At 40.6% G+C, this 16,400-nt stretch overlaps 1 protein-coding gene and 1 long non-coding RNA gene across 28 annotated transcripts in view; one reads left to right on the forward strand and one right to left on the reverse strand.

Annotated features, from left to right (window-relative positions):
• The window catches only part of PLEKHA7 (pleckstrin homology domain containing A7), a 150,528-nt gene extending 140,195 nt beyond the window's left edge, over positions 1 to 10,333 (reverse strand). For 13 of the 27 annotated variants that reach the window (XR_014555911.1, XR_014555914.1, XM_083701813.1 and 10 more), the window contains exons 1-3: positions 10,054 to 10,333; positions 9,818 to 9,894; positions 9,413 to 9,470 (exon numbers count right to left, since the gene is read on the reverse strand). Coding sequence is in view for 22 of the 27 variants with exons in the window: in XM_083701813.1 (XP_083557939.1) it covers positions 9,413 to 9,470; positions 9,818 to 9,894; positions 10,054 to 10,142 (224 nt within the window). In the remaining 5 variants the exon portion in view is untranslated. The remainder of the gene's footprint in view (positions 1 to 9,412; positions 9,471 to 9,817; positions 9,895 to 10,053) is intronic. The other 14 variants (XR_014555912.1, XR_014555915.1, XM_083701819.1 and 11 more) reach the window with 4 other exon arrangements.
• Positions 9,968 to 12,933, forward strand: LOC310833934. Its single transcript, XR_014559008.1, has 2 exons — positions 9,968 to 10,105; positions 12,266 to 12,933. It is a non-coding gene; the product is annotated as an uncharacterized lncRNA (long non-coding RNA).
• The last annotated feature ends 3,467 nt before the right edge of the window (positions 12,934 to 16,400 follow it).

The following is a 16,400-nucleotide window of genomic DNA, read 5'->3' on the forward strand; positions in this document are numbered from 1 at the left end:
AAATGAAAGGATGAGAAATGGAAGTAGAGAAGTAGATTTACTATTCAGATCAGTCTTCTCCACATACTTAAGCAAGCTTGCACCTGAAATAGACTCAAAGAGAAGCTGCAAGTGACAATTCCTTCCCCACTAAAATATGTTCAATAAGTAGTGTTCATACAAGAAAATAGGAATGGGAGAAGAGGCAGCAAAATAAGTGCTCAAAATGGCCTTAAGATGACATGCACTGTGTCTGTTATCAAGAAGAACTTACCACTATTACTTCAAAGCAGAAGTTTCCATAAACATTAAAACAAGAAAGTTTAAAAGCTACAGAACAGTTAACAATGATAATCATCAGCAGAAAACTTTTAACACACACATTTTAAATATGAAGATACAATAAAGTAGCTACTTGAAAAGCATTCTATATCTGTGGCTTTCTTGTCACATAATATTTCATTTTTTACTAAAATGTGCACATGGTTTAAACATTATTCATTGTTATAACACATTACATTACGTCTTATGTTATATTCTGAAAGAATCAGTATTTGCCGTAGATCAGCAGGTTGAGGCTCTAACACAATAATAATTGATAAATGTTTCATTTGAAGTGTGAAATATATAAAATCTTAGTTCTTGCAAACGCTGCACACACAAAGCATCAAAAGTTCTTATTTTGAGAAATTGTATAAATTTTTTCACAAAGGTTGACATTCACAAAGGTAGGAAGTAGGTATATTATAAAAGATACTATGCTTCTGGTTTTACCAGCACTGTTTTTCAACTCTCTCATTCCAGCTATCAACCCATACCATCTCCTCATGAAATCAGCTCTATTTCCAAGTACAGTGGTACCTTGGGTTAAGAACTTCATTCGTTCTGGAGGTCTGTTCTTAACCTGAGGTACCACTTAAGCTAATGGGGCCTCCTGCTGCCGCCGCCCGATTTCTGTTCTCATCCTGAAGCAAAGTTCTTAACCCGAGGTACTATTTCTGGGTAAGCAGAGTATGTAACCTGAAGCATCTGTAACCTGAGCTACCACTGTATATGTGAAAATCTGCAATATCAACTGTATTTATCTGGTAATACAATTACAATCATTCACTAACATAATAATACCTTTGTATGGAAAATGGAAAGCATTTATCCAGAAACTACAAAGCTGTTTCACAAATGGCTAGTGATTGAGATAGAGAAGCATTGAAAGCTCAACCCTTCTAGCCACTAGCTCTTTCCAACATATTTTATTTTAGTTAAAAATGATAGTACAAAATTTTCTAATTCATGCTGCTTGGATACCAGAAGTGCTTATTTGTATTAAATCACAAGTATGAATCCAACAGATTATCTGTAGTTACTTTAATATTGGTTCACGCTTCTAATGTGCATTCACAGCCTTATCAGAGAAGGTTACCTCCTCTAAAGAACTGTAGATTTAGGCACATGAGCAGACAGGGGCACATACAAATGCCAGTATTCTTAATCTGCACTACATTGCTTTCAAAGAAAATGCGCACCCCTATTCACATTCTTGGGACATGGGTGGTGCTGTGGTGTAAACCACTGAGCCTTGGGCTTGCTGATCAGAAGGTCGGCAGTTCGAATCCCCACGATGGGGTGAACCCCTGTTGTTTGGTCTCAGGTCCTGCCAACCTAGCAGTTCAAAAGCATGAAGTGCAAGTAGATAAATAGGTACCGCTCCGGAGGGAAGGTAAACGGCGTTTCCATGCGCTGCTCTGGTTTCGTCAGAAGTGGCTTAGTCATGCTGGCCACATGACTGGGGGAAACTGTCTGCGGACAAACGTCGGCTCCCTTGGCCAGTAAAGCGAGATGAGTGCCGCAACCCCAGAGTTGTTCGGGACTGGACTTAACTGTCAGGGGTCCTTTACCTTTACCTTTTTATTCACATTCTGGCATCACTAGTCACACCCAACTAGAAATGGCCCGGGACATCAACGCTTAGTAGTGTATTTCTTATGAATATTGGTATTTCAGCCAGTAATTATGTCTGAGCAATGAAAACTTACAACCCAACATAGTTAGATCTTCTGAACATAGTGAAACATTTCAAAGGCTTGAATCTCAAGGCTACTTAGCATTTTAGATTCCACAAACTGGAAGCTGTTTCCTACAGTTCCATATTTATTAACCTTCACTTGATCATCAGTCTAGTTGCAAACATTTTAAATCTCTCTTTAAATACTAAGATTATGAGTCTGTACTTTTGCTTTATTAAAGATGAATTGCTTGTAAAAATTAAAGGAAACTTGATAGCAAAGGCACCAACTTTTCCCTCACAGAATTTCCCTCTTTCAACTTACTACAGTGCGCTATGCTGAAAAGATGAGATTCTGACAAGGAAGGACTCCAACAAACACCTGTTTGTATCAGTTCATGAGAACATGTGCATCCAGGCATAGAACTCGACACAGCCTGTTCACGCCACTGTCAGACTAATGGGAGCTTCTTGAAAAGGTGCTACGTGTGCTGACATCACACCTGTAGCCTACTTACTGATCATGTACTGGTGTTGCCACGGACAGAACAAAGTACTCTGCAAATACTGGCAATTCCTTGGAACTAATTGAGTCATTTGAAAAAGACTAAATAGTCAAAGCAGATCTATAGCTGGTTACTGTCTCTGTGACCCAACAACAGATACAAGCCCTTGAATCCTGTCCTGGAGTAGGAGGACCTTCTGTTGAGGGCAACAGAATCCCTATATGCTATGGGAAAAACACCTCCTACCTGCATTGGTGCTGGACTGAGTACCCAGGTGGGCAAACCTGTGTCAGAATAACGTCTCCCAGGGCTTGGTCCTAGACCCTGCTGATAGACATTTTATGTTGTTAAATCAGTTTACAATTTTTTTATTAAGCCTAAACTTATGTATCACATGTTTAGAATTCTACCGCAAATCTCCAGTTCCACGACTTCAGACAGGCTTATCTCCCAGACCTACATGGAGATGCTGCAGATTGAACCAGAGACCTTTGCCATACAAAGGAGATGCTCTACAACTAAGCTACACCCCTTCCCTGATATAAAAACAACATTTTCTTCATCTTGTACAAGAGTGTTAGTAATAAATTGTTTGATGTTTACTTTGAAACTTGTGTTGTATCTGAATTTTTAGAGATATTATCTGCATGCCACCAATAACCAATCTACTCTAAAATAAATATAAAACCCAGTTTGATATGTGGCAGATATATACAATAAAAACAAAACAAAAATATTTTCCCCAAATTGTGGGAGGAATCCAATGTAATCTGGCACCTCTCAAGTGGGTGTCATTGCCATTCTAAGAGAACAAAGGAGAAGTTCCTGGTGAGCTCTGGCATCTCTTTTTTACACTGAGTGTAATGCTATGGCAATTGATCTTTCTGTGCAAGCATTTCAGCTTCCCAGATAGAATGAAATCCCCTGCCCTGGGGGTTCTCCCAACTCCCCCTACCATGAGCCAGTGGGGAAAGGAGAGAAGGCTACGTCCCACTGTGCTGACGGAAGTCCTTGTATGAGCTTCTGAATCTGCCCCTCTTTATTTCTACAATTAAGTTACCACTTAACACCACAGTTTCTTAGCAGTGCTTAGAGAGTTCCTAAAGTAGGTTCAAAAAGTAAGAAGGCATCAGAACAAATCACATATTTTCACATCTGAACAGAGATAAAGAGCAAGATATGTTGGAAGGAAGTTTTAGCAAGTTGCTTTATTAATTCATAACATCACAGAATCATTGGAAGGGAGGGACCCTTGAGGGTCATCTAGTCCAACCCCCTGCAATGCAGGAATCTCAACTTGATCTTATATGGCAGGTGGCCATCCAATCTGTTAAAACCTCCAAGGTTCTACCACCAAGTCCACCACCTCTTGTGGGAGCCTGCTCAACACTTTAAATCATGGTTGATTTAAACCATGATTAAACCATGATTTAAACCATCGTTCTGCCCGGACACTGAGGTCCAGGTCCGAAGGCCTTCTGGCGGTTCCCTCACTGCGAGAGGCCAAGTTACAGGGAACCAGGCAGAGGGCATTCTCGGTAGTGGCGTCCGTCCTGTGGAACGCCCTCCCATCAGATGTCAAAGCGATAAACAACTACCTGACATTCAGAAGACATCTGAAGGCAGCCCTGTTCAGGGAAGTTTTTAATATGTGACATTTTAGTGTATTTTTCATCTTTGTTGGAAGCCGCCCAGAGTGGGTGGGGAAACCCAGCCAGATGGGCGGGGTACAAATAATAAATTATTAATAATAATAATAATAATAATAATAATAATAATAATAATAATAATAATAAATCTTAATTTTTAAATGACAAGCTTTTTAGACTTCAAATGTAAAATCTGGAATATAGCAATAAGATTAGAAAACTGAATAGATTATAAGGTAAGAAAGATTAAAAAAGAGGAGCCATTCAAAAATAGCTTGCATTCAGCTATTCAGCAGAGCAGAGATGGGAAACCTGCAGCCCTCCAGGTGTAGTTGGGCTCCAACTCTCATCAGCTCTGTAGGCAGCATGGCCAATTGTCAGAGGAAATGCAAGTTGGGATTCAGCAGCATCTGGAGGTCCACAGGTTACCCACCCCTGCTGCAGTGTGTAATAAAAGAGAGGTGTGCCATCACAGAGAACTCACAATGCTTTCTCCTTGAGGGTTTTTTTTTCCAGCTGAAAGTTTTCAATACACAGGGAATTTTGCAAATTTAATAAATTACACAGAATCCTAGAAAGCACAGTTATTAAAAACAGAGCTCTGTTACAGTTGTTGAAAGATGTTTGAAAATGTTGCAAGAGCATCTATATAAGTTCCAGTATTCAGAGAGCAGTGCTTCAATGTCTTGCATGACTACATGTTCCAGGCTCATGGCCTCCAGTCATTATTCATCACTTTCCAATACTCCCCACCTTGTCACTGTACTGATCTTTATCAGGACAAAAAAAAATTTAAAAATCAGTGAACACTGGAATGCTGAATTTATTACATATATTTAAATACTGAATCTATAATTTTCAAAAACCTTTTGATTAAGTCTGTCACAAAGGACTCTTGAGTAAACTTAGCATTCATGTCATCAGAGGAGATGTCCGCTTATGGAGTGGTAACCGGTTAAGGAAGGGGAAGCAGATAATAGGATAATAGGAATAGTTCTCTGAAGGGATGAACGAAGTAGAGTCCCCAAAGGATCAGTATTTGCACCTGTGCTTTTTAACTTGTTCATAAATGTTCTATAGTTAGGGCTGAGCAATAAGATAGCCAAGTTTGCCAGTAACAAATTGGTCAAAGTGGTTAAAACAAAAAGGGACTCTAAAAGGATATCTCAAACTGAGAGAATGGGTAGTGAAATGGTAAATGCAATTAAATGCAAGCAAGTGTAAAGTGATGTACATTGGGGCAAACAAAATTCCTGATTTCATATACAGTGGTACCTCGGGTTACAGACGCTTCAGGTTACAGACTCCACTTACCCAGAAATAGTACCTCAGGTTAAGAACTTTGTTTCAGGATGAGAACAGAAATCGCATGGCGGCAGCAGGAGGCCCCATTAGCTAAAGTGGTACTTCAGGTTAAGAACGGACCTCTGGAACGAATTAAGTTCTTAACCCGAGGTACCACTGTACTGTATATACTAATGGTGTCTGAAATGGTGATGACTGCTCAGGAATGTGACCCCTTTTTCTTTTTTGTGAACAAACCTCTCCGTTCATCCTTCTCCTGGTCATTTATGCACAAGTTAAGAAGTCAGCCCAATCACATCCTTAAGGACCTTGCTTTTTCCTCCATTATTTGAACTGCCCATTTATGCCTATTCCTATTCTGCTTCTTGTTCTTTAACAACTTACTGGCCCATAAGAGGACACATCCTACTACCCCATGACTATCAAGTTTGCTAAGGAGCCTTTGTGAGGGACTTTTCAAAAGGTCAACCAAGTGTGTCATTATTCCCAACTATTTTATCACAGCAAACCTCTCAATGTCAAGAAGCAAACTGCTCATTCTCTATACCAATAAATAGCTGCAACCAGGAAGGTGGAATGGGAGAACAGAGAGAGCCTGAGTTCATGGTAAGGGATACAGTATAGTGAGGGGGGAAACCTTTAAAACCTAAAACTTCTTCACTGACTTTCATACAAAAAGGTGACAGTGAGTCTCATGTGATATAGGTGGGCAAACTATAAAGGGGGGGAAAGGAGTGCCTTAAAGTCCAGTTAAAAAAATACAGAGAAAATTGTACAAAGTTCAAGAAGGAGATCATTTGTTTCCTACCAGCTATTCACTCCTCTGTCAGGATTCTGGTCCCACAATTTGGGAGCCAGCTAAAAAGGATAGCAGTGGCATGCCAGTATTTTTTATTATTCTGACTAAACTTCAGAAAGAACTTTCTGATGGTAAGAGCTATTCAACAGTGGAACAGACTCTCTACTTCACTGAAGGTTTTGAAGCAGAGGCTGGATGGCCTTCAGTTATGGATGCTTTAGTTGGGATTCCTGCATTGCAGGACTAGATGATCCTCAGGGTCGCTTCCAACTCTACAGTGCTATGATTCTAAGTATACAGTGTCTACCATATCATCCCTATCCACATATTTCTTGACGTTTCTCAGCAAACTCTAAAACATAGGTGAGGAACCTCAGACCCAGGAGATGAATACAGCCCTCCAGGACACCACCTGACCCTCAGAACTCTCCCACAGAAACATACCCTCTCTCCCTAGGCCAAACGCCTCACTATCCCTGTTTCACTCTCTGGATGCTTTGCCTTTTGGAACGTGTTTCTGAACTATGATAATGCCTCTTGCTTCTCTGGATACAGAGGGGTGGTGTGCAAGTGTGTGTAGAAACTAAACTACTGTACAAAGGTTACATTTACATTTGCTGCTCTGCACACTTTTGCCTCTGGCTCTGCCCACCACCAGTATGTAGACTTTGGTATTTTGCCCAGAAGGAAATGCAGTCATTGATCTGAAGAAGCTTCCCCACCCCTGTTCTAAAAAGTTGTTAAGACAGGATATACCTTTGTACAAACCATGCCAATTCTTGCTGAACTACAACTCCCATCATCCCTGTGGCTTAATGTGACATGCAAACCAGGTCTTTGAATTGCATCATGAAAATGACAGTCTACTTCGCCAAACCTTTATTAGGCATATTAGGCATTACAAGTATAGGCGATCATAAAACATCCATATATAAAATTGTGAAATATATACAAATAAACAGCCATGTAAAATATGTAATGACAAGGATTTTCATTGGGAAACTGATAGTCACTGTCGCTTACTTCAGATGCAACATGTTATCTAAATTTTGTATTATTGATTCATAACTGGGCAACCGCTTTCCCGATTACTCAGTTGGGCAGTCACATTTCAAAGACTGCCCCATATAGATCACACTGCAGTAGTCTAAACAAGAAATTAGTATGTATTCTTTCAAACTCTTTATTCCCCTGGAAAGGGTATAACTAGCAAACCAGCTGAAGTTTGTAAAAGTAACTCTTTACCACAGCTGGCCTTCCAGAAATAAAGCTAGATTTAAAATTATTTGATGTATTTTCGTTATTTCTGTAATTGGTTCTGCATGTGACACATAGTCCATTTAAAATGTTCTGCCATGTGTACTTTGTCTGGCAGGTTTTTTTTATTAAAAAAACCTAGAAATTGTTCAATCTAAGTGCAATCTGAAAAAAATAGAAGAAGTATATATCATGTAAAGCCTTTACATTTGGTGGTAACTCGTATTATTTACCAATACCACCCATCCTCTCTTTAGTCCATCCAGATCAAACTCTTCAATTTACAGTACCATGTTCCTTCCTGCACAACAACAGACCATATGTATGTAATATCTGAATGGAATATGCTAAGGAGATGGGGAAATGGCAGCCAGTTTTTAAAAATTGTCCATATTCTTGGTATTCCTTCAACACCCCAGATTCCTTCAACACCCCCAAAATTCCACTTACACTGCATTCTAAAACAGCTTCCATTGTTTTGGGCATCAATGTATTCTTAAAATGTCCCCAGACTATCTTCTTTTACAGCTCCTGGGAATATGATCACGTCTTTTAAGTAGTACATACTGAACAGGTGCACAAAGCCATTGTAATTCTGCACCACCTATACTGTTCAAAGTGAATGCAGTTTTCTTGTGGTGACATTCCAACCACAATAAACTAAGTGCTCAGGCAAGAATTATTTCCTACAAGTAATATTGTTAGACAACTTTTCTAGTATTTCAGTCATGCAAAAATCTATCTTTCTACTCTCTTGCAATATATATAAATTTATTACTTTTATTTATTACTCATCCTTCATTCCAAAATGGGTCACAATAATTTAAGATACAACAGTAAAACCTGTTTAAAACACATTACAATCACAAGAACAGGGTGGATCCTAAAATATCAGATGTCAGTGTTCATCAAAGGTTATGAACCAAAAGAATTCCACAGATCCAATCCTGTATAGTATCAGATTAGGCATTACTTATTACTGATCTATAGCAACATTCCTCTTTTATTAAAATACAGCAGTAGCAATGGAATAATCAAAAGGCACAAATAAGAAAAATCTATCTTGCAAAATGTTGTCCCATGTTAAGACAACAGCCTCCCCTTTTGCAACAGAAAAATTAAGAACATTAAAGAAGACTACAATCCAAAACAGACTACTGTTCAAATTAAATCATTTTTAATTCACCACCAGTGTTTTATAAATGATGTTCTCTCTGTTTTTTGCAGTGCTGTTTGTATTTTCAATATGTAGCATGTGATATATAAGATGACCCATTCCATGCTTCAACAGATCTGTGACCATTAATTTGATCTAAACTTCTTTTTTGCAGAAAAACGTGACAATCTTTCACATACTGAACACTGCTAGCCTGCCTACACTTCAATTCAGCTGCAGGCAACAGGTTCCAGCCAGTGTGTTAGTAACACATTCAGCCAAGTTTGGCTGACATTCAGTCAACCGTTCACTACGGCACGAAATCCAGAAGCAATATAAACAAGCTACAAAGGTAAAAAGCCTGTTGCTCTTGCCAGACAACGGAAGTGTCAAGAGAACACCAAAGTACGGCAATATAAAGCACTATTATAACCAGTGATTTAAAAAAACAACAACACAGCAGAGAGTATCAGAATTCATGCTCTCTCTCACACACACGAGACAAACGTCTCCTTTACTTCATTTATACGGGACCCAAAATAAGGTGATGTTAATTCCAGGGGGAGGGGGAAAGCAAAGTGGGGGGGGCAAGAATATATCCCATTTTCTGATACGGAAGATTAATTCTTTTTCTCTCTCTGTCTCTCTGTCTCTCTGTCTCTCTCTCTCTCTCTCTCTCTCTCACACACACACACACACACACACACACACAACCCGGGTTAAGTAAGCGAGTATATCTCGAGAGCTTGAAATACTCACTCAATGAAGTAACTGGCTCCTTCTTCCGAGAATCCCTCCTCCCATCCACGGGGAAGATCTTAAAAAAAGAACAAAAGCAGGAGGGGGGAGAAAGAGAGAGAGAAAGAGAGAGAAAGTGGCAGTGAGAGAAAGACGAGGGAAGCAAGATCTCAGTGCCCTGGAGATAGGCGAGCGTAAATCCCAGTCACACAAAGGTCGTTATCCTTCCCCCCCCCCTCCGCCACCCCCCGTGAGAGAAAGAGAGAGAGAAAGGCAAACACGAGCGCGGGGCGAAGGGGGGGGGAGCAGAAAAGTCCCATTCAGCCTCCCTTTCCCGCCCCGCTTCTTTCCCGCCCCCACCACACCACAAGTGCCCTAGCGGGAAAGTGTAGTTGGGGAGGGCGAGGGGGAGTTTATGGCACCCACCTGAGCGGATCATGTGGCCTGAGTTGACGGGCTCCCCGGTGCGAGGATGCAGCCAAGTAGTTGAGCGGGTCAGGTCGCTAAGGAGGGAGAAGCGGCAAACATGCACCTGTTAGTACTAGAGCCCGTCGTGAAGGGGGGGGGGGAGGAAAGAAAGGAGCGGAATAAGCGGCAGCGCTACCGGCCCCCGCCCCCACCCACACACCGCCACCTCCTTTCCCCGCCGCCCGGCGCCTTACTCGATGAAGAAGACGCGGCCGTCTCCACAGACGCCATAGGACCAGTGCTCAGGTAGAGTGTCCCGCCCCACCGCCTCGGCCGCCGCCATGTTCGCCGCGCGCACAGCCCGCCCGCCTGCCGGAGGGGGGCGGAGGGGGTGCAAGGGAGCGGGAGGGCAAGGCGAGGCGAGGCAGGCAGGCAGGCGCCCGCCGCAAGTGCCCGGCTCTGCTCAGCAGCGCCACCGGCCGGCAGCGGAGAGCGGGAGGCGCGCGGGCAGGCGCGCAACGCACAACGCGGCGCAACGCAACACAAGGTGGCTCGCCTCCCCTGTCTGGGTGGGGAAGAGCGCTCTGTGTGTATCTGTCCCCCACCCTTTCAGTTAAGCCCAGCAGGCAGATTGGGCAGACGGCTCGTTGCCCCGTGTTTGGAAACGGGAGAAGAGGGAGAGAGGGAACTCTCTATTTCGAACAAGCCTGTGGTTTTGTATCCCATAATAGCAGTCCGGGCAACAGGTTGTGTATGCCCAGCTAAAGTCCGCTGTTCCTTGTTTAGGACTTAATAGGTGCCACCCTTAAGCAGCAAAGCTTAGGGCTGTAGGTGAATAAATAGAAACGAAGAATGTGCTACCTGAGCTTCCCAGTCGCATTTCCAATTTCAGACAATCAGAGCTCCAGAGATACAGATATTACTCCTTGTTGTGAAGGCGTCTGAATGCTCCAACTGTTGAAATAACGTCGCCTTTTTCACAGCACATGAGCAAGGCTACTTCTTTTCCCGCCAATTTGTGAACTTTTTTCCTGACTCAAGATCTGGATCTTTTCCCCTTCCTAAACACAAACTTTTCCTGAATTATTTTTTAATTAAAGTGTAAATATAATAAAAGTCACATACACGTCTCTAAATGAAACCCTCCTACTGTATCTAACTGTGGTGGCTCAGCTAAGTGTTTTAACTGCATAGGCAAGAACACATAGGATACTTTTCAGTGTCTGCACTGTTAGGCTTTGTGGGATACTTTGCCACCCTTGACACATGGCAGAAATTAAGCTGCCCTCAATAGATCATCCACACCATACTTTAAAAGCAATCTTACATCACTTTCCCCCAAAGAATCCTGGGAACTGTACTTTGTTAATGGTGCTGCCACCAAAACTAGCTTCTTCTCACAGCTCTTTGTCCACCACACCAGAACTACCACCATATGCAACTATCATGAGGATAAATTTGGGGCCCAGTTTATCTAGTAATTAATACAACGGGCTATTGTAATAGCAATTTAACACATGAAGAAATTTCAAAGACACTTGCTTTTTCTACAATCCATGTTTTTAACCAATCAATGATAAATAAAGTTTGACATGTGAGAATGCTGCCTATACATGAATAGAATTTCTGTGGTGATATTCAGTGGTAGTTATATTGAGAGCAGACCCATTAAAATCAATGAACTTCAGTACTGAACTCCGTTAATTTCAGTGGGTATGACTTAGTTGGATATCACCCATAGGCCAAATTTCAAGTTGAATTTCCTTCCAAAAATATGAATATGCAACTCATGTTACCCTACAAATTGATTTGTATGGAAACAATGGATCCTCATTTTAATACAATTTGTACTCTTTTGTATCATCAGTGGAAATAAAAGGATAGTTCATTAATTGAAACAGAATTTGGGCTCCTCCAGACAACCCATTTTATCAAGCATTTATCCTAATTTGCTTGCACAAAGCATACTTGGATGTTATGCAATGTGTGGTATATATTGAGTATTTATTCTGATTTATTGCAGAGAGGTTATACAACAATGAGCATTCAATCTGATATCTTGTGCAGAAGTTTTATGTATTCCCATTAATCAGTCATTTATCACACACTTTTTGGTGCATTTCCCCATCACTTTCCTAAACAAAAAATGTCAATGTTTAAAACCTTGATTTGTTGCAGTAAAGCATTCAATTCACTTTTATTGTGCAAACTATATTTCTGGTGTGCAGCTGAATCCTGCTTGCAGAATACTAGCAGTTTGGTAGCAAACTTTGTTTCGCTTGTTCTGTTTTCCTTTGAATGCTGTCAGACATAAACTCCTAACAAACATACAAGAGGATACATGTCTCTTCACTCTATGTAATTTGACCCAGCTCTGCACATGGTCTACCCAGGATACAGTGTCTTACTCCTTCCTTTCTGTAAAATTGTTTCTCTTCTATTCCTGCTGAAAAATGCAATCTACAGAGAAACCAGCAGGGCATGGAAGAAGACAAAATCAGAGTTGTTGGAGTGGATCAGCAAGCAAAGTGAAGATAACTTTGTTCCTTTCATTGCTGCACAGGCTAAATCACACATCAGTGGAGATTGTCAACTGTGGGGATTGTAATATTTTCTGCAGCCCTGAACTACATTAAAGAACCAATCAGAGATGTGATCATAATTGTTTGATGTTTTGAGATTGGCAATTACTGTAGGGGAAATTCTAAATATAAGACTTGTTGCATTTTTAGCTAATACTATTTTGGTAGACATGTAACAATGCAGTGTGTACCTACCTAAAATAAATAGTGCATCTCAATCCACAGCATATTTCTAGTTACTGAAATTCTATTTTATGTCAATAGAACAGTGATATTGTAGAAAGTAGCAGGGCAAATCTCTACTTTTTCCAGCAATTGTGTTCCTGTTTGTTATTGTCAAAAGAAAACTCCTCAATATTTCTTCCTTTTTAACAAAATGAAAAGAAATACAAAGCTGTTCCTGAAGGTTAATCTCTACAGCCTGCGTAGAAACAGAGAAACACTGTACACAACCCCCAAGTGTATTCTTTGCAAAATACAGGCCCTCCATCTGTGTGTATAAAATCATGACTGTCATTTCAATACTTCAAAGATTAAGGAAATTCCTTTAAATATGGAAGCTCTCTGTAGACATATCCTAAGTCACTTGTCCAACCTGTGCAAAGCTTTTATTGCTTCAGTCTGTACCGGCTCTCATTTACTTCAATATTGCCTATACAGTATGTGTTGGTGCTCAAAAATGAACCGTTCCAATTATTTCAGCTTCTACAATTAATTCTTAGTTTAGAGTACCAGCAGTATACAACCAAGTTCAGATGATGGCTGTTCTCCTCCTTACTATAAATTTAAAATATGCAGTAATTATATTGTTGTCTTTGGAGTAACTTCAAGTCTAAAACCTTGACCTTATATTGTTTCATGAGCATACCCTGAATTCATAATGTCGCAACTGGCTCAGGCCTTAGCCTTTAAATCTCCTAATTAAAACAATGACACCCTGTAGTATTTTCTTCACCTTCCCTACAATTGACCCATTCACTTTCTGCTTCCATTGCTCTTCCCTCCATGGGCGTAGCCAAGGAGGGACATGGAAGGGCAGCTGCCCCCCATCAATAAAAAAATGCATAGCTAACTGAGGTTCTACTCCCCCCAAAACAAAAGGCCTGCCCCCATAACAAAAATCCTAGCCATGCCCATGCTCCCCTCCCTACTTTCCCCCACTACTTATCACTGACTCACATGTTGAGGCCCTTTTCACTCCTGTAGTTCTCCTAGTTCTAGGGGCTGGTATGTCCTCTGGATTTACTTATGCATGCGGATACAAACATCGGGCCTTAAGGGTTTTTGTCATTGTTGTTGGAATATATCTTCAGAAGTGCAAAAGAAATGGATTTTTAAAGTTATAATACAGTTCAGGATCTGGTGTGTAAGCAATTCCGAACTTCCAAAAACAAAAAACAACACACTGAATGCTACTCATCCTGCCGCAGATAATTACTTGCCAATATTGATTCTGGAACCTTAACACATCCATTAAAATGCTGTTTGCACCCGTACAGAGGTAATAGCTTCTTATATTGGTATTGACATTTTGAATCAGTAGTGTTTTTTAACCTCAGGTGGTAACTTTAAGAAAGAGAAGACTGTAATGATATATTATTCAGTTACATAACCTTCAAGGTTTAATCTCTAGTCCTTTCCTATTAATTTATTTACAGTTTTCTCTCTGTAAACAGCATATTTAGAATATTTGTCTAGAGAACAGAAAATGAAATTGTAGTCCATTGATCATATGGAATCATTGTGAAAACTAGCAGTAATGAAACTGTTCAATGTAGTACAAGAATGAGGAATTACGAGGTGGTAGTAGTGAAATGAGTAGTATGGAAGTGAGAGCGGGACCATAAAGAAGGCTCATCACCGAAGAATTGATGCTTTTGAATTATGGTGCTGGAGGAGACTCGTGAGAGTCCCATGGACTGCAAGAAGATCAAACGTATCCCTTCTGAAGGAAATCAGCCCTGAGTGCTCACTGGAAGGACAGATGCTGAAGCTGAGGCTCCAATACTTTGGCCACCTCATGAGAAGAGAAGACTCCCTGGAAAAGACCCTGATGTTGGGAAGGATGGAGGGCACAAGGAGAAGGGGACGACAGAGGACGAGATGGTTGGATAGTGTTCTCAAAGCTACAAACATGAGTTTGACCAAACTGCAGGAGGCAGTGGAACACAGAAGTGCCTGGTGTGCTCTGGTCCACACGACTAAACGACTAAACAACAACAACAACAACAACAACAACAAGTAGTAAATTGTAGAATGTAGTGCTGTACCGTATAAGCTATCTTTAGTGGCCTCTGTAGTGTCTCCCTATTGTTCCACAGGGATAATACAAGACAATATTTTTGTCCTATAGAACACTTCCTAGTTATAAATATTAACAGCTCCAAACATGAACAGAAAAATGCCTAATGAAGTATTCTCAGTGGCTGCCCTACAAATGTAGAATGTCTTCCAAAGTATATGTTGAGCAGTTCCCCTTCTCTCTGTCGCCTAATAACATTTCTCCGTCTTCTCCACCCAGAGGACCTATCACTTGCTTGTTCTTCCTCTTGCTTTGAACATAGCTGAAGAAACCATTTTTAAATTAATTTTATCCTCTCTTGCAGAGCTCATTCTGTTATATATTTTTAATTATAGGCAACCATAAGGATGGCTTTTCAGCAGTAATGTATTTTCATCAAATTTTGGATTGTGTTTTATAATCATGTAATGTGCTTCATCCTGGGATCCATTGTGTGAAAGGGTGGGTTGGAAATATCCTTAATATATAAAAATAAATATTCTTTTTAATACCAATTCAAAAAATTTCCTTGCTTGTGCTTGTATAGCCAACACTGCACACAAGAGAGAACAGTCAGCAGACTCAGAGTAACCCAAGGATTGCAGAAGTTATTTTAAAAAAAAAACTTTAAGAGGACATAAGCGGAAAAGAGTCCAATGAAAACCAAGAATTTTGAGAAACTTAAGTGAAAAACAAAAAAGTGGGCAGGAGGCGGGGATGGAGTGGAGTGGCTGGAAAGGGAGGAAACAACACAGAGACAGAAAAAGGGATAGAAAGAAACATCTCAACATCTGGATAGATCATTTTCTACTTCACACTGTTTTAAAATGTCCCCAAGGTTAGAAAAGAGAGCAGCCCATAGACATCAATGTGGCTGGGAGAAAAACCAAAATGTGGGAAGAGGCAATGGCAAACACTCAAACAGGCTAATGAGAACTGAGCCTGCTTATAGGTCCGAAATGCTGACTTACTACTGTGGTGAAGGAAACCCTAGGGAGGGGATGGAATTGTGTGGCTAGATAGTACCTGAAAAGAAGCACTCAACACTGAAACATTTTGCTATAGGACCCAGTGCCGGATTTATGTGTAAGCTAAACAAGCTATAGCTTAGGGCCCCACTCTCTTGGGGGGAGGCCCAAAATATACTTTTTCTTAATTGTATTTCACTATTAATATACTTCTTAATTGTATTTCACTATTAATATACTTCTTCTTAATTGTTTTTCACTATTAATATACTTCTTAATTGTATTTCAGTTGAACAATTACTTTAATAAAATACATATTTTGATATGTGCAAATGGATTTAGATACCTATTAGGTCCATAAATTACCATAATTTGTTGTTGACAAAGGACAGCTGGACATATAAAGGGCCCCATTATCTCCAGTAGCATAGGGCCTCATCAAACCAAAATCTGGTCCTGATAGGACCCCACTTGTCATTACTACATAACAGCATCCAGAGATCTCCAAATGAGCTGCAGCAGGGATTTCTTTCAGCTGGAACTCAGCGGAACTCAGTTCTGACACCTCTCAGGTGGCCGCCATTGCCATTATAAGAGAACAAAGGGAGGTGTCCATGGTGAGTTCTGGCATTGAGTTACAAAAGCAAATAAAAATTAGTCCAGTTTTTCAGAGTACTATGAGGGACATGATGTGAACAGTATGCCTTGAGTCAGTTTGATCATAAGCAATACAGGTAGAACAAGAAGCACAAGCCATTCATACCTGCACA

The sequence above is a fragment of the Podarcis gaigeae genome, assembly GCF_964106915.1.
Source record: "Podarcis gaigeae genome assembly, chromosome: 1".
Classification (NCBI taxonomy): Eukaryota; Metazoa; Chordata; class Lepidosauria; order Squamata; family Lacertidae; genus Podarcis; species Podarcis gaigeae.